Source organism: Cygnus olor, chromosome 6, assembly GCF_009769625.2.
Source record: "Cygnus olor isolate bCygOlo1 chromosome 6, bCygOlo1.pri.v2, whole genome shotgun sequence".
NCBI lineage: Eukaryota > Metazoa > Chordata > Aves > Anseriformes > Anatidae > Cygnus > Cygnus olor.
The window spans coordinates 19569360-19588193 of NC_049174.1; the positions used below are offsets into that span (position 1 = coordinate 19569360).

The 18834-nt window shown below is 37.4% G+C and overlaps 1 protein-coding gene across 10 annotated transcripts in view; it reads right to left on the reverse strand.

The window, feature by feature from the left end:
- Positions 1–18834, reverse strand: part of MYO3B (myosin IIIB) — a 213926-nt gene that overhangs the window by 11664 nt on the left and 183428 nt on the right. For 7 of the 10 annotated variants that reach the window (XM_040562182.1, XM_040562181.1, XM_040562180.1 and 4 more), the window contains 3 exons: positions 6185–6291; positions 5764–5810; positions 3268–4456 (listed from right to left, as the gene is read on the reverse strand). In XM_040562182.1, coding sequence (XP_040418116.1) covers positions 4321–4456; positions 5764–5810; positions 6185–6291 — 290 coding nt within the window. In that variant the 3' untranslated portion in view covers positions 3268–4320. Of the gene's footprint in view, positions 1–3260; positions 4457–5763; positions 5811–6184; positions 6292–18834 lie in introns of those variants that run through there. The other 3 variants (XR_005821290.1, XR_005821291.1, XM_040562175.1) reach the window with 2 other exon arrangements.

The window sequence follows — 18834 nt, forward strand, 5'->3', positions numbered from 1 at the left end:
GACGGCGTGACGGGGACTACTTAGAAGATCTTCAGTGCACAAAAGCCCTTTCCACCACTCTTAAGGTATATAGGTTAGAGAGGTCACAGTGGGGGCAAATTTAAGACGGCTGCAATTTACTCCTATTCTAAGCTTCCTTTATGTCACTGAAGTGATGTAAATGTTTAAGTGAGAAGCAAGTTTAAAATTACCAAATGAAAGGGGCTAATCTTCAAAAGCTCCCTGCCCAATTTACGGTTGGCACAGAGAAAAGTTTTCATGCTACCATAACTGAAAGGCTGAAATTGTCCTCAGCAAGAACTGGTTTCTAGTGCCATTAAAGTCTGCAGAAGAAATCTAAAATCCCTTGTTGAGCTTCACTCTTTTCTCTCCTATCTGCTGAAAAGCGTTAAATATATTACACACACAGCCTAAGAAATTTTCCTTTTTGTAACAGGATTTAAACTCTTTACTTTTATAAAATATTAAGAACAGGATGTTATGAACTATTAAGCAAATACATTAATATTTCAGGATAACATAAGTGAAAGGAAATAAAAGAGAACAATACTTAAATGGTAACAAAAACAAATGAGAAAATCTAAACAATCCATGCTGATATGCTCCCACTGACCATGAACACCAGATTGTCATGTCTCCTGCACTCCTTTTCCCTGTTTCTTATGACACGACATGTTACGCATTTGTCCTTAGATCTGATCTCATATATTTTCAGAACTATCTTTTTAAAACTTTTTTTTTTCTTTTTTTTGCATCTTTAACTGTGAAAATCTATTCTGCCGACTAGTCACCAGTAGCACACTGCTGTACTGCATTCACGGACACTGCAAGGCTTTTTATCACTTTATGCAAATAAAAACTGCTGTTCCTCCTCTGCTCCTCAGTCACAGGCTCCCTCCCTCCCTCCTTCCTAAGCATGTTCTGCGTGGTACATTCATGCACAGCTAGTAGTGCCATCCAGCTCCCACCGAATTCCCAAACAGAGCCAGTCCTTAATACTGGAGCAAAAAAGCTGCTATGCTAAGTAGCAGCTCTTTGGTCTCAGTTCTTATAGAGGCTATTGAGCAGGCTGTATTACAAAATATTAAACAATCCTGCTTTTATGGGACAAATATTGTCTCCTGAACCCAGATACAATCATTGCTGTAACCATCATTCAACGCTGGTGGCCAGAGAATGGTGCCTCCAGTAAGAGCAGCCACAGACCAGCAGACAGCAAACATGCTTTCTTCCCCTGTCACACAAAGGAAGAACTCAGGCAGGCAGCCAGCAGGAGATGATGGCTTCTCAGTATGCTGGATACAACATCTCCACACTTTAAGCATGTTGTTACTCCCCCATTCTTATTGGATTTGATGCTCAGGACGGTTCTTAAAGAAATTATCTCTTCAGCAACACAGCTGTAATGCAAGCCAGAATTTTGAAAGAAGCACTTCAAAACACTTGTGCCACCTTCCTATTCATGCACTCATCAACCCAAACAAACACATCTATCAATCTTTTGCCAATTTTAACGCAACTGCACAGACCTACAGCGAGCTGAGGATACAGCCTTTAATCTAAAGAGATATGTGTGCTACAATAAGGGTGAGAAAAGGCCACCTCACAGGTGTTACCTAGTGAGCATAAAGTGAATTGATCAAGAAGCAAATGAAGAAAGGGAGGTAAGTTATGAAAGAAAACAATGCACAGACTGTCCTTATGCACAGTTCTTACCCAAGAAGCAGCAAGAAAGAAATGTGCAACTCAACAGTTGTTTTCAGATAGCAACTTCAGTATAAGAACGTTAGTGACATTAAACCAATTCAAAAATTACAGCAGATGCAGATAGTGGCACTTCACGTGACAAGGAAAACATATTTTACCCTTTCTGGGTGATCAAAGAGTGCTTAAAATATGACACAAAATCTCTCTGAAGTCCATTTCTGATGACTGAGATTGATACAAGCTTAACAATCAGGAAGGGAAAAAAGAAGGACCTAAGGGATGTACCTAGGGAGTATTTGCGTTTAGCTTGTGCTTACTATTTAATGTTCTGAAGCTGCACTTGTTAACTCAGGCCCCATTCAGCAAAGCACTTAATCATATGCTGAAATCTCATTGATTTCAGTGGGACTTAGGTTTTGGCTTAAGTGCTTCACTGAATTATAAATTATTTTTCACTTCCCATTGCTTCTTTATGAAATTAATACAACTACTCAGCATAATGTATTACTCAGTGTAAGGTAAGCTTCTGGTTTTTAGACAAGTGACGTAATACCTAACTGGAAGCCTCACTACCATTTAACTGAAACAACTGATAAACTCTAACCATGCATAATAAGGATATGCATTGCACAAACAATAAAAAATTATTTTCCCAAATAGTTTTCAAAAAGGAGGGATGGAACCACAAAGCATCAATATTGCTAGAGCTCCCTATGATCTATGCCAGTACAAGAATAATAGTAAGTCATTTGAATCTTTTCAAAATAATGTCATTTTCCATCCAGATATGTTGCAGATTAACAGACCTGGAGAATTTATGTATTATGTAGGAAAGAAAAGTTGCACATTATTTTTTATGAGGTATCATAACTCCTTCCTGCTATATTTTCACCAAAAGTAAAGATACTGATCTGCATGTGTGCATTTGTGTAAATTGCCATTCATATTTGTATTGCATCTTCTAATATCATTAATTCATCAGCAGCTACTCACAAATTCTCAATTGTTTAAGGAGTCCTTAAATTTTAAAGACTCTAAAGCCCACACCCAGATGCACAGCAGAGGAGAATGAAGAGTGAACTGAAGGACTTCAATCTTTTGAAGGATTTTAACTTTCAGTTTCAACCTGTTGTTACATTTTCAGTGAAGAACGAATGAAGGATTGTTCCTCTTGGAACAACAAAACATTTCTGTGTTTATTGGTAGAGACAAAGCTTTTGCTGACTTATCTATGTTGTTCTCTTTTCTACTTTCAAACCCTTTTCTGGCTTAGGGATGCTCTGACTAAATTTGCCTCTTGTTTCCAATGACATCTTTCTTTGTCCTGCGTCTGAAAAGATGAGGTCAGTGGATTTGGATAGCAAGAAATTCTTTAACTCGTAGAACCAGCGTGGACTGTACCTCCACAAGGAGGAAGGTTTGTTAGCACGGATCAGGGTAAATCCATTGGAGGGGAGACAAAAACAAGTGTCATAATTAAATCAATATGAAACATGGTCACATTTAGTCAGCATGGTTTCTCAAAAAAAAAATCATTTTGAGCAAAGTTATAAGGTGGTATACATACAAAGACTTTATTTCCAAAAGTTTTTGACAAGAGACTGTATGGAAAAGAAACAAAGAATTATCACAGATCAAAACTGTGGGTCAGAAACTAGAAGTAAAGATTAAGATGAAATAGTCATTTTTTTGTCACAGAAAAAGTTACCAGTAAAGTGTCTCAGTGTTCCATAGTAAGTTACATATTGTTTCACTAAGGATTTGGAAAGAAAGTGAAAAGTGAATAGAAAAATTTACAGATAACATTTTTGTGTGTTACATACAAGAAGGCAGTAGGAATCACTGAAGCCCAGAGATTAAGCCCAGGTTAAGAAAGAAATGAGATACTTGCATGGATGACAGGAATATCCAGTCCTAATGATGGTTTCAGTCACAAAGACTATATAAAGCAGTCTGTGCAATCAATTAATGTTAGCTTTAAAATTGTTTTGCTTCTTATATTTGAAATATTTTTCAAGTACAACTTATGGTAAAGTAATATTTCATAAGAAAAATATTTATGAGGTAAATTAAGACACTTTTTATTTTAAATGATTTTACTACGTTCATTTTTATAGTGTTAAAAGTCATACAATGCACAGAAAATTACAAAATATAGTGCTTTAATATCAATCTAATGAAATATCAAACATTTTCACTATGACCCCAAAAGATGGTTTTTAGTACAGCATTCTTTTAATCCAGATCAGTTCCTTGATATTATTTTCCACACAGCAGTTGTGCCAGCACAACAGAAGGGATGGCACAGGGTGGAAACAGCAGCTGGGGGGGAGCAGTGAAGAAGGGGCTGGAACTGCACAAACTAACCTTGCTGCTAAAGAAACATGTTGGTTAACAACAGCAACGTATACAGGTAGCGTTGTTCCCCTTTACTGGAATTGTTTAAGGAAATACAATTTAATATCTGCAAAACCATGTATAAATTAGTGAAAGGAAGTTGCTAACTGAAATTGTATTTTTTAATATATTATATAATCATGCACAAAGTTAATTAGAAGAAATTACCATCATGAAAATACTCTTACCAGTATTAGTCAAAAAAGTGAGTGAAGTTCAGCTTTGAGCAAAAGACATTCCCCTTGCAGAAGAAGGAGATGGGGAACTGAGACAGCTGTCATCTTCAGGGATTGATTCAACAGCTGACAGTGATTTGTAATACTCATCCTCTCCATCAAGCACTTTTATTTGACTTGAAAGAAAACAACATTTATTAAGTTAAAAAATGAATTCTGTCAATATCTTCAGAAATAGAAACTTCTCTGTGGATGTGAAAATGAACACTGCTAATAAAAAGAAAGGAAAAAAAAGGTCTGGGATGATTTTATCAGAAAGACATAGCTTTTACACGTGCCCTTTACTTCGCTACTACTTTCTTATGATTATATTCTGAATGGTTCTAAGGATCAGTGAAAGGCAATGTAATCCTTCTTTTTTATGTGTATAGAATGACAGACCAACTGTTTGCCTCCAATGGCCATTTCATTTGAGCAATGTGGCTTTTTTGCCTATATATGTTCCATATATATGGTATGATTTTGGTAATGTATTTCAGCTGACAGTTTGCTGTGCATATGAACCAAAGATCACATCACCAATTTGGGGGTAAAGCCCTATTGACATCAAGGGGCCTTCATTTTCCGGTGATGTATGAATAGCACTGCACTCCCATGTTAGTGATTTTGTTCCCTAAACAGGAAAACAGACGTTTTAATCTAGAGGAGAAAAATCAAATAAATCAAATTTTGCTCAGTCACGTAACGTTTTGGACTTTAACCTTGACCCTCCTATTCATACGCTCATATTCAGAAGACCAATTAAAAAATGAGAAAATGATACAGAAAATTCTTGTAAACTTTTGGAGTAGATGCTTTTTGAAGACCCAGCATACACCAGTTCTCTCTGGTTCACGTGACCAGTCAGTGAAATGTTTTCATAACTCTGTAGTGGTCAGCTTGGCTTTTATAAATTGTTTTCAGTGATTTCTACCTATTGCCAGGAGGTAACTATTCATGTGACAATAAAAACTGACTCGGTCCAATGGAGAAGAAGCAACTCCCTCTTGGGCTGAGTGGCATGTCTGTCAGCTCTTAAAATATGCTCCCCCAGGAAGGCATACCACTGTGAGCGTGGTGTTGCAAAGCTGGTAGGGCTTCTGTCCATATTATAGGTTAGAGGACTCCAGTTTCAACACCTTTCATCTGGGACCATTCACTAGTACCAAATATATTTAAAAACATAAAGATTTTTTTTTGTAGTCATAGTAGTACTCAGAGAAAGCTAGGGAACATATTTTGTTAGAATCAGTTCTAGTGTCTGCAGACAGCAGTACACACAAGTTTTACATTTGCTTCTGTAGAAAATGTCCAATGTCAATGCACAGAGATATGTTAATTGTTTATTTTTAGAAACCTCTCTAGAAAGTTTTGCATATTCTGTAATATCACAAAGGACTTCTTCTGTTTACAGTTGCTTAGAACTAAGAAGATAGATATTTACCCAAGTTTTCTTGGCTTCCTCTTGCTCCCTTGATATTCTAGAGTTCCCTGTGGAGAGGGCCAAGAACACACAGTCAAAGCAAAGCAGCAAGTCGTTAATTTTTAATTCAAAGTGATTTTGTGTTGAATGCAAGCAGATGCTGATAATATCAGAAGTCACAGCATAATTTTTTTGATCAAAGGGCTCAAGTGAGCCTGATGAAGCATGCATCTTGCTCGTCTTTGATAAACCACATCAATTATTCACCGTGAAGGCAGACATCCTGACATGAAAGCAACAGATAAAGAGCATAAGCACATGTTCAAGACGAGAGCAGAAGAACGTGGGGGTGGGGCTGGAGGGGCTGAAACAGGTATTAATAACAGAATTATTAACTGGAAACAAAGCCAGTAAAACAGCTTTATTGCCACTTTGAACTCACATTTAACTGGTTATAGTACATGTTGTCCTCAGGGCTATTCAGCATTTTGGGCTGCTGACATCGTCGACGAGGTGTTCTCAGCTTCTGTTCAAGACAGTTTTCTGAACCTACAGTAAGATAACACAATTTAGTTTTAAGCTGTGCCAGGTGCTGTGAACGTCTCAGAGTATTTTAGTATGTAAACAGTCCTTTCTTCTGTCCTATTTGGTCCTGGATTTATTAGCAAGTCCTATTCAAAGTAAGCACACAGAAACTTGGGGATCTTTGTTTTCTGTTTTGAAACTTAGTTCAAACACAAGTTTTTAGGCATAACTTCACTTTTACTTTTATAACATTTCTTAATTCTTCCATATATCTGTATCACACAGCTCCTTATTCCTTTCACTCTTTATCTTAGCATCTTCTGTTATCTAAGCAGGAAATTAGGTATATTGTGACCAGCTAGGGATATATCATTCAGCAGCAGCAAAAATGTTTTTCTATCGTAGACAGCAATACAGCCCTTTGACTGATGAGACTTACTCTATTATCACTATTTTTATTATATAAAAAGACTACTTTTTGACATGGCTTTCTGTTTAATCAGAGTAATCAGTCTGGTTTGGGATTACGCTTTCTTAATACAATTTGTGATGCATTGTAGAGTAACAGTTGCTTAGAGTCATCTGGAAAGCAGAGTTTAAAGATGAAGGAAATATTTCAGAAGGGGAAGATTCTGAAAAGAACTAACAGCCTTTTTATTTTCATTTGTCTTTTTTTTTTTCATGTTAAAGAAGAAAGACATTATGGTGTGCTGTACTTTATTTTATCAGGCATTTTCTGTGGCACATCCTGTGGATTATCAGAACAACTACTTTCAGGATAAAACAGAAGCACTGTTTACTAAAAGACAGTGTGGTGGGTAAGGAAAAGTCATTAATTTTTCCAGTAATTTTCCCAAAGTCTTTGACTTTTCTGACATTTCCCTGTTAAAAATGACAGTATGAACAAAAAGAATTTTTGGTGGCACCAAAGGAAAAATATAAATCTTACCACATTTGCACTCCATACTGCATGGGAAACTTGCTCTGATACAAAGGGACAGCACAAAGATCAAGTAGCACATGCGTTCCTTTATACACTTCAAAACTGAAGTCAATATGGCTTGTGTGGGTGCAGAACTCTAATCTAACAAATCTATTTTTAAGATCTGGCCTTAACAAGCAGGTAATGTTAAAAGGGTGGGTTATCATACACACAGGTTCACAGTCTGTAACTATTGCAGTTACTGAGTGAGGTAGAGGACATGCTTGAACTTGGGCTTTTTCAGCCAAATGACTGACTGTTCTAGGAGATTTTCCCTCTTTCACTGTACTTTCTGCACAGTGTAATCTGCAAGATAGTTTTTTCACAGTGTGGGACTGCAGTGCCTGTATGGGAGGGGAGCACTCGTTTTGTGCCAACCATCATCTTCCCTCACAACACCTCGGAGGGATGGCAGGTTAAACAGCCACCAGGAAACTGACTGGAGAGCTGGGGCTAAAATTAAAATCTATTTTATAGAGAAACGTTACATTTTTCTAGTAATACAAAATAAGCTTTAACTAATATTCTTGCATTGCTGGTAAATATGATGCCCAAACCTTCAATGCTTTATACTTTTCAAGTTAAGGAGACCTTTATATTTTTGCTCAAGAGATTGACAGCTGAGCCTGAACCTTTGCTACATACCTGTATTTTATAAATCCAGACAAGGCAGAAGCTGTTCCAGAAAATACTGCTTGAGAATCTGGGGAAATTAGGTGCCCAAATACTGCCTGTGTCTTTGGAAAGTATTTTTCTGTAATATTTAGATATGATATAGATGAAATTTTCTTCTCTCTGAAGTCTCTGAAAATTTTGCCAAAGACTTGCTGTTACTGCAGTCTATTCTATATATGCATGCTCTGAAAGTCATTCAGACTGATCTTGGAGCTTTCTGTCTCATCAAGACAGCAATTTTTGCAAGTGATGTCTTCAGTTGCAAGGCCGAATCAGTTTCTTTTTACAGTAATGTAATTCATGAATAACCCTCCAAAAGTTGTTGTGTTCTTTTTTTTTTTTTTTTAGTTTACCAAGAGGCTAGTATGAGTAAAGACTCAGGCCCTCGCAGTTCTGCATACTTTCTCACATCTCTCTGCAGCTTGCCAAAAGCAAGTATACAGCACACAAGTATGTAAAAGTTTTCAAACAGCACTACAACATGATGAGGCACTCTTTCTTCCTTTCACCCAAAATGCTGTTGTGGCCTGATGTTATTTTTCAAAACATCTATGTGTATAGTCTTCATTTTTATAATGTCTTTTATTCATTAGGATTCTGAGACACTAATATTTTGTTCTAGCTTTTTATCCTGACGTTTAATTATTTCTGTGTATTCCACGGGTGGTCTGCAGCTTGTGTCCTCCGAAGGAAATACCCTTTCAGTGGGCCCATTTGTCTTAGTGTTTAGTAGCATACTACACGAACAGTACAAAATCTGGTAACATTTATCATAAACTACCATATCTGGAGAAAACTGTATTAACATGTGCTCAACACTCAGCAGTTGAATAGGCACTTTAAATGGTGTTCTAAAATATTTAGCTTTGATGACAAACTTTAGGCCTCCAATAGGAAAAAAGTCACTTATTTTCATACTAATAGCAGCAGCATCAGTATCATTAACAGGGTGTTTGTGTTGCACCCAAATTGTGCCAAGAGCCTCTGGCATGCCCAGACTCCTGGGCTTGTTACAAATTTAGAGACCAGATAAGAGAGTGCGCACAGGCACTTCCTTCCGGCTGTCCTTTAGCACCAGTTTTGAAGCAAGGTATTTGCCTCCCTTTTGTCTGGAAGAAAACTTTTTTTCCAGGAAAGCAGAAATTCCTAATGTTACAACTTCTTTATTGGTAAATATTTTACTGCAGTGCAGAAATAACACAGAGTAGGTAAAATTCCTCCTGCCCAGTGCATTATGTCAGCTGATCCAGCCAGCGTAGGGTAGACTGAGGCTCTGGGTGTCCTCCTCCTTTCCTCACTTGAACCCAGAGAGGCAGACACAAATGGGTGAGCAGGCTCATGTGGATGTTTCCCTAAAGCTACCACAAAACTGATGTTGCTCACAGTGAAAGGAATTAGAAACTGGCAGATGGGTAAATCTGTGAGAGTACAAAGTATTTGTAAGTAAACAAATGGATTGGGTTTCTATTTACTCCTCTGTTACGACTGCTGGTTATTCTTTTTATTCTTCTGGTACGTAAGAGCCCAAGTCAATATATCAGGACCTTGCAGTACTCAGACAGATTACAAAGATGCATGTTTTCAACTAAATGTAAAATCAAACATTTGAGTTACATTTTTCAAAATGGGGAATTGCATAATGAGAAAATTTCTTGGGAACCATGGATATTCAGCTGAATATGAAGCAGACAGTGCAAAGCAGAAGGCTACTCAACAGAAACAAGGAAACCATTTTATTGTTGGGTGCAGAATTATTTAAAAGAGGGTGCTGTAAACTGCACAATGTTTCGAGAACAATTTGAGATCTGGAAAACACACCTTACAGTGCGCAATTTGAAAAAGCGTCCTATTTTGTTGTTTCAAAAGAAGGATAAGAGGTGTATTGAAGCAAGTCTAAACCCAATGACAGTGGAGGGCTTTTCACCTTAGGAAACAAAGGTCTGAAGTGTCCAATGGCCAGCAGTGAAAGAAAAATCCAGAACAGAAATACAGCACACAGGGAAAGCAATCAGCTGAGAGAAAAAAATATTAGCGGTACGATGGAAACTCAAGTTGAGATTAGAAGCTCTTTGAAAAGGTGTGTTTTGACTCGAGGTGAAGTTAAAAACTATCCAAGATATCAGATAGATCAAGTCTGACTTAGTATGAATTAATTTCTCTAGTGTAATTTTTATCTTGAGTCTCAATCTGCAGAAGATTTTTGTATTGATTGTTTGATTTCTGGGATGTACTCCCAACTTTGAATTTCCATATACTTTTTTTCTGCTTTTGTATGGCTGAAATTGATTTTTTTTTCTTCAGTTAGCCATCACATCCATAATATTGACATTTTCCAGGACATCTCTTGATTTGGAGATGATTAGCACATTTCTTATGCCATATCTTATTTAGATGACTTTTCTGTTTAAAAATCCATCCTTTCAATAAACTGCAAACAGCTTTTTTTTCAGAGCTGCACAAGCTGATGAACAATAAGATTTAACAAAAGTCTTTAAAATGCTCTTTAGCAATGACACAAGGACTTTTGCACCTAGGATTTGGGCCCCGACCAGTACTTACAAAACAACTGAAAAAATGTATTTTTCTAATGAATTCCCATGAGGGGTATGACTTCACTCTGATATTCAGAGAAAATCTCATGTTAGATGTCCTGTTTGTCCTACTCATCTTGGTACTGAAAACTTGTAGACAGACACCGGGCATGCTTTTCAGAGGAAATGCAAATCACCAGATTGTGTTCTCGACAATGAAGCTGGGGTCTTCTTCAACTATTCATGATTAAGTTCTTGCTCCAAAAAAACCTTGATGCTGATAACTTTGCCAAACTCTGCTGATTTTTCCTATATGGTGAATTTTGCACAGAAAATGGTGAATAGGCGGCTACAACTGCATTTGGAACTTGTAAAATCCACTGATGTGAGTCAGACTGATTTAAGGTTGGTGCAGCACAGGGAGGGCACTAAACTGGATGACGTCTTGCTTTTAGCAAGGAATGCACTGAAAGGATCTTTGCCAACACGTCAGTAATACAAAGCAGGCTGCATTGCTGACTCCCTTGGTGAAGGGCCTTCATCCACTACCACACATATTGAATAGTGGAGCTGAGTACTTTAGTTTTCCTTCTGAAGCCATTTATCCAAAGCAGGTTTGGAAGGGATTAGTCTTTTATCTTTCTGTTACAGGTGAATACAAACATAACATTTCAGGAAGGGCAGTCTTTCTCTAATTACTCAGACACGGGAAGATACTTTTTATGAGCAGAAAGGGCGGCCTGGTAAAGGAAAAGTAATGGGGCCATACTTTTTATTAAAAGAGTAAGCAAAAGCAAATAAAGTAGATAAATCAGAATGACCAAGAAAAATAGTAAGCATGTGTCTGATTTCCAATCTATAATATCAGATGAAACATGAAAGTGCAACGCTTAATTATAAGCAAATACTAGCACAGGCTCATGGGATCTCATCATAACATCTCAAGGTCTACATTCATGAAAATTTAAGCAATGTTTAAAATCATGTTAATTTGTTCTTTGTTTGTTTCTTTTCCTGCCAGTCTAATTTATTCCAAAAGACTTTGGTTCTCAAGCCTGGATATATTGATCATGCCTATGTAAAGCATTGTTATAGCCTGGGGAGAAGACTTTTGTGGAAAAAACTTGTCTTTGTTCTCCTTTGATAATTTATATGTATTTTGATGTTTTCAAGCTTTTCCAGTTTTGAATCATTTTTTAAGGCAGTAAGTTAACTTCACTTTTTCTCTTGAAGTCTTGGGCAAATACAGAAATGACCTCACAGACAATTATAATATGCATCCTCCTCCTGGACTGGATGCTAAGTGGGTAATTATGTGCAGCATGCTGATTTCAAGGAACATTTATATTTTCTTCCGTGCCATACAAGTCTATTCAAGCAGAGGACTCGAGGGGCTAGTGATTCTGGCTCCCCTCATATCAGTGTTAAATGGGAGTGACTGAACGTCATTTATGCAGTAAAAAATGCTGTAAGTGAACTAGGCTTTGTGATCTTAATTACTTCAGCTTTATTTTTAAAGAAGAGAGATTTACAAAGGGCACATACTGCTGTCTGGCCATGAGCGTTCATACAAACAAGTTTTCTTCCTTTTCTCATCCCCATGATTCTCCACCACTTCCACAAATTTGCATCATACCGTAAGTGCAACAGGGGAGGAAAATGAAAAACTTGCCCAGGAAGCAGAGTGAATACTCAGGCAGTTAGCCCCCACTGAGCTCCTCCTGCACCTGCCTGACTGCCGTACTAACACCAGCCAATGTAGCACTTTCTTGCACACCCCTGTACTGAAATGCAGTCAGTATGAGTGTAGTATGAGCACGCACTAGGAGACACCAGACCCACATCACAGGGTATTTGTACTCTGCCTGTTAAATGCTACCTGTTACAAGTGTGTCAGAAACAAGGGCAGGATAATGGCTGCAATAGGCTTCCCAGACCAAGTGCTGTAGAATTATCTGGTAGCTTCACTCCTGGGACTAACGAAATTACCAGGTCTATGCTGTACACTATAAGTATTAAACATATTACGGTAGTTCCCACACCAAAAAGATGCTGGAGGCTGATGGGAAATAGGCACTGCCTCTGACAGATTTTAATCTCAGTACAGGAGAAACCCAACAGACAACAACATGGGGTAGGAGAGAATAAAGAGTAGGACTACTTGGTGACTTAAGCAACTATGTCTCTGATATCTTCATGGTTTTCCTTCTGAGGTCAGTGAAAAGGGAAACAGAACACTACAGCAAGAAGAAACAGACAGGAAAAAGGTAGAAAATAAAACAATCAAGTAAGACACTGAGAAACTAAGGAATAGAAGAAAAGGAAATAGCCATTAATGGTGCAGCAGTAGAACCTAAGCTCTGGCATCAGAGGATTTGATTAATCTAAGAACATCAGGAGCCTGGAGGCATATTGGCATATTTAATGCTATTAACAATTGTAATTCTCTCCAGGATACTTCATGCTTACCCAGCAGTAACTTCAGTATGTTCCATAAGGCATCCATTCTGTTGGTATAGTGAAATATAGTATGACTGGGAACCATTCTTGCCACCAAATTCCCTTACTCTTCCACTACAGAAGAGTGTCCAAGAATATTTACAGGGGCTGGGGTTCTTCATGCTGCTAGTGACAAGCAAGCATGGAAAGAACAATAAATCAGATGTTCTTTGAGGAGTTAGAAGGCCTCAGCCCTTGCTTACTCACAAAATATCCTACTAGAACTTCACTCAAGTGTTTTTAAGGGAAAAGAGTTTAACGATTTATATATATATATGTATACATATATTAAAATGCTTATAAAGAGAGATTAATTCTTAGCAAATCATGCAATTCCCATGCACTCAAAGCTCTTACTTGGGTTCAGTAGGTAAGAAGAATAATAAGTTAGATTTAATTATTTTCAGTGTCAAGTGCTTTGCAGTGTAAGTTGATAGCTCCAAATGTAGTTACCAGATTCACTGAAAACAGAATCTGGAGGGGTAAAAAGTCCTATGATAGAAAGATTTAAAATGAAACAAAATCAAGCTTCATGATCACCTCAGATCCCACACACAACTGTGGTGAACTAGAATTCTGTTTATTCAGATGGAGTGTGTTCATAGTGCCAAGAGCCATAGACTGCTAGGGAAATTAGTGTAGGCTCTTTGATGTCATGTGCATCCCAGAATCTGTAACACACTGCTAAAACTGTGAGCATAGCCTTTTGTTTATAACCCTAAACAGAACCATTTGAATACACACACTGAAAGAACTCATAACAGGAGCAATGCATTTTCTTCTACCCAGTGATTCATTACTTATAGCTTCGTTTTGGATACTGCAGTTCTATGCAAAGACATATGCTTTAGATCATAAAGCACACTAAGCAAATCATAAGTTCTTCAAGATGGTATATAAAGGCTGTTTCTGCATCTGTTTGTTGCCAAGGACCCAGATGATACTGTAATTAGAACAACAAATATTTTATGTGAAATCAATCATTTAGCTGTCTCTGAACCCTGAAACAATGGCTTTTAGATACACTTTGTTGGGAAACAAAATCCATAAATAGTTAGAATCTTGGCTTTTGTTGTTTTTTCTCCTTCTGACACAATTCTGATCCTTCACTATTTGTCAGTTCTTTCAGTTTCTATTGTGAGTGACTTAACTATAGAGGGAAAAGGCAGAGATTAAACAAAGCATGCTGAAGAACTAACTGTCAGTGACTAATACGGATGAGATTCAAACCTGTTAGCAAACAGCAGGCTTCTACAAGTTTGGTCCTGGAGACATCTTCCTGTGCTCATTGAATATACACAACCTCTCATATGCCCAGCATGTAATAACATCTAATGGTGGGTTCCAGAGGTGAGGCAACTGGTCAACTAACCAGTCAAAGCCAAGGAGGTTTACACAGACACAACTTTAACTTTAGGAAAAAAAACATGCCAAACCATCCTGAATGACACAAACTAGTTCTGGACAATGAAGAAAAGTTAACTGATGATTATTTTTCTTCTCCTCCTTAAAGAAGACACAAGGCAGTTGTAGAAGCTGCTTTTCGGTTAGTTCTTTTCTGAAGAAACAGTTACTGATGAAAAACAGGACATTTCAGGTATGCTGGAATTACTACATATCACAGCATATTTCATGGTTTTAGAAGTGCTGCTTGATCTAGTAACCACCAGGTGATAAGAAATAGCTATCTCACTTTACCATGTGAAGTAACTGATGCCTCTCTTGCTCTCTGAGTGATGTTGTAAATCAATATGAATAACTGAAGAAATTCACAGGGGAAAAACCTACTGAGAACAATTAAATACAAAGAGATCATTTCTGGATTGGGAAATCCCTGAGCCATAAACCATGCTAGGCTGGGCGAATCTCTCTGCTTGTCCTATTTTTGTACTATACTCCAGGCTTTTGCTCTTGGTTATTGTCAAATGGAAAATTAGGCTAAACAGACTTGGATTAGATTGGAAATACTCTTTTTTAGGTTTTTGTTAGTGATGCTGCTAGCATTCAAACAACCAGGAAAGAAACCCACTCAAAATAAATCCACGCAGTCCAAATCCCCAAGAGACACCTGAACCTGAGGTTGAGGTAACACCTCATGAGATCCATACCAGAGTCTTCAATGCAAAGATGATTTCAAAGTTAACTTTAACTGCTCATGGCAGGAATGTAGTACGATGCATGCTTTTTCTATTGCACTGCACCAGATTAGCCTGAGCTTCTAGAAGGCAGAAGTAGAAATCCCACACGAAGAGGAATACAAAAGAAAGCCAGGCATTCTTGAATTCTCTGGACATACCTATTTTCCCTTTCTGTAAGTGCTAGTCCGAGGTACTAGTTTTGAAGGATAGACACCAGAAAACCTACACAGGCACTGTGCACCCAGAGGACTGCCATGATACAAGCTTTTCCCATCAGCATTGTATCATAGTTGAGACTCAGTCTGTTGGTGCAGTTTATTTATTTAGTGAAGTTAAGAAAATAGGAATGGAAAGAACCTCAGGTGACTATTTTGTTCTTCCTCGTCTTCTATTTTTGTCCTTCCTTGTCCAAAGTAAAATCGTATCTCATGTGGGAGGTATGAGAAATTTTCAAAATTGCTCAGTAACAAAAGATCTTTATAAATATCCTCAGAAATATAGCATCAACAATGGAAATATTATTTTTGTATAATACGACAATGGCTATTACTTCAAATAAGAATTAGGATGATGATTTAGTCATTCTGATTGATTAAATAGCTTTGGAAATGTTAAAGTATCATGACAGGATCATCAGTTTCAGAGATATTCTCTAAAGTACAGTTGGACTTGCTAATGCACAGGTTTTTAAACTGCATATTATGGATCTCTCAAGAGCTATCGTGTGCTAATATGCCTCAGAAAACTCACTGGACACTTGGCACTGGTTCATCTTGTGGGTTCCAGCTAAGAAAAGCAAAGCATATGGGGAAAAAGATGAATCCAACATAAAAAGTAAACACTGTGATTAACTTTTAAAAATAAAAAGTCAAAACATTCAGTACATTAGAAACCAGTAACAAATCACAAATACCTTTCTAATACTGCTTCTCTACAGGGCCAACTGCTGAAGCTGCCAAAAATGCATCACACAAATATAGGGAGCTGGTCTCTGCAATCAAAAGTAGGGCAGGAAGCAATCTGTAAGTTCATAACTGTTAAAATTTTGCTCATAGTGGGCATGTGTTTCAGAGTTGCTGTCCTAGCATATAGCCTAGATGTTTTTAAAGGTAATTCCTCACCTTCTTCCAATAGCATTTTTATCCCATATCCTCAGAGATTAAGCCACTTGATTGACTTTGAATTCTGGACACACAGGAAATTTGTATTAATTTAGCATAATGATGAGGCGCAATAAAGGCTCTGTGGAACCACAACAGCATGGTCTCTAAGGTTTTGTTCGTTACAGAAGCACAATTTGCATATCTAAAGGCTTGAAACCATGGGTCCATATTGATACAACTAGTATCTCAAATTTGAGTGTAGCAGATTCAGCATATATTTCAAAGAATAAATGGTAGAAGACCAAGATAAAACTCTCAGTAGATTTCTTCATTAAGAAAGTTTTTTTTTTCTGAATTCAAGGTAGTTGGCAGCAGTAACTTTTAAAGGAAGTATTAAAGAAAGCTTGACTGAAAGCAAAAATACCACTAGTTAGGTATCTGCTTTCTAGTGTTGCTACAGGGACTTGGTCTGACATTTGTAAATGCTGGAAGTGAAGAAGGCGTTGGCTGGATAAAGGAAACTAATGCTGCTGACCTATGTGCTACAGCGATCTATTCCTTTAAGGGGGTTCTAATTGCTACAGGGACTCCTAACATTAGACCTACGATTAGTGATGGCTCACAAGTGAACTATAAATCAAACTCAGGCCAGTAAATTCCCAGGAAGCATTCCGAAAGAGAAACTTAACAAGCATGATCTACCTATTCAGTCAATAACAGAGTTAGAAAGTAAGTAGGAATTGAGAAAAAACAAACAAACAAACAAAAAAAAACCAACCAAACAAAAAAGCCTTTAGGCTTTAAAGACATCTGTGTACCCTAGGATTTTTTCTCCTTCCAAATCTAAATCAGTAACCATTTACTGGTAACTTATGCTATGAATCTATGCTATGGTAGAATGCTAGACACATATAAAAACAAGGAGTCATTATGTCAAGACTTTGAAGCAGTGAGGTGTAGTTCATTAACTTGTACCCAGAAAAGGTAGGTGGGAGCTTCCAATAGAATGAAAGTGCTTTCAGAAAACAGAAAAGAGGTCTAAAGAATACTGAGGGAGCTCTGTGAAGAGTTTCAACACTGGGATGTTCAATTCCACTAAAGCAATTTAAGGCTGTGTATTTCATGATACCCAGCCACAACATCTGCAGTAAGAGTTTGGGTAGTGAACACAAAGTGTCTGCACTTTTCATCCAGTGCTACCTGAAAGCATTGAAAAGAAACTTTGGCAAAAAACTTCAGCTCTCAGGAGCAGAGGAAGACATACACGTGTGCATATACAAAGCGAGTTGACTTTCTGATATTACAGTGACTTGCTTATGTGACAATCTGTTTTGTTCTGAAATTACATTTCTTGACAGGACACAGCTTGCTGTAGTATGTCAGTACACTGTAATATATTCCCCTCTGAACACAGCCTTTGTACTTGAGTATCGCTTATTTTAAATTGGTAAATTCTACAGAATTAGTTGGAGTTTTTATTTTTCTCATGAATATATGTCTAGTTCTGGTGACTTTGATGACATTTTATTCCTCCGAGCTTAATAAAACCTTCTTTACCAAAGTGAGTGGTGATTTTAGGGTTCAAACTGAAGTACTAGAAAGGTGGCTTTTTAAAACTTTACAGCTCACCCATTCTGGAAAAAAAGGCTCCTTCATGGTGTCTTAGTATAGGTACACACAATTTTTTGTCACTCCAGAAAATACAGACCAAGTGATTTCAGGAATTTATTTGGGAAGTAGATTTGGGTATGTTTTCCACCCCCTAACTACCTGATTTTTTTTCAGTCCCTTTCTTATAATTCTGTACTACATTCTTGGCTAGTAATAGAGTAATATATCCCTAAAGAATAGCTCGAGATACAGTAACATCAAATTCTGTTTGTACCCTGACCCTGTACTTGGGTTTGCTCGTACTTGAGCAAGCAAAGTTTGAATTAACACTTTACTAGTTACTGTGCAATAATGCCTTGTATGAATGGCCTACAAAGGACCACACAGAGCTGCAACATGAATAAACTAGCACATTGCATGCACACCTGTGGCTGTGCAATGCCACTTCTGATTTATCTGTCATTGGTACCTGAGAAGTACAACCATATTAACATAACTTTCTCCTATAACATATCCTGCTTCTCAGTAGGACTGATTAGCTTATGCACAGCACTGCACTCATCCAGCTATACTGCCTCCAGGGTCTGATTCACAACTAGCTTGAGCAGCTTTGCAAAGCACTGGCATGCACAGTGTCAATATACTACATACTTATAGTATGGCTTATTTTACACTAACTTTCTCATGGAAACAAAACCTAAAAATCAGCTTTAACTCTGTGAACAGGTTCACTGAAGTCTGCTGTTGAAGTAATGCTACAACAATACTGACAATATCCTGTCCTCAGCAGAAAGGCTTATGTCCTGAAAACGCTAACACTAATGCACACATCCACCACTAGAATTAGTTGCTCTGAAGTTAGCCCCAGCATGAAGCATATGAATACAAAGGAAAAAATGGAAAGTACCACAAAACCACACTGATAATAATAATTTAGAGAAATATGATTAAAATGGAACTCTATAATAGAATTTTAAACTGCTCCCTTTAGAAAGGACTGTCTTAATTATTTTGATTATTAAAAAGCC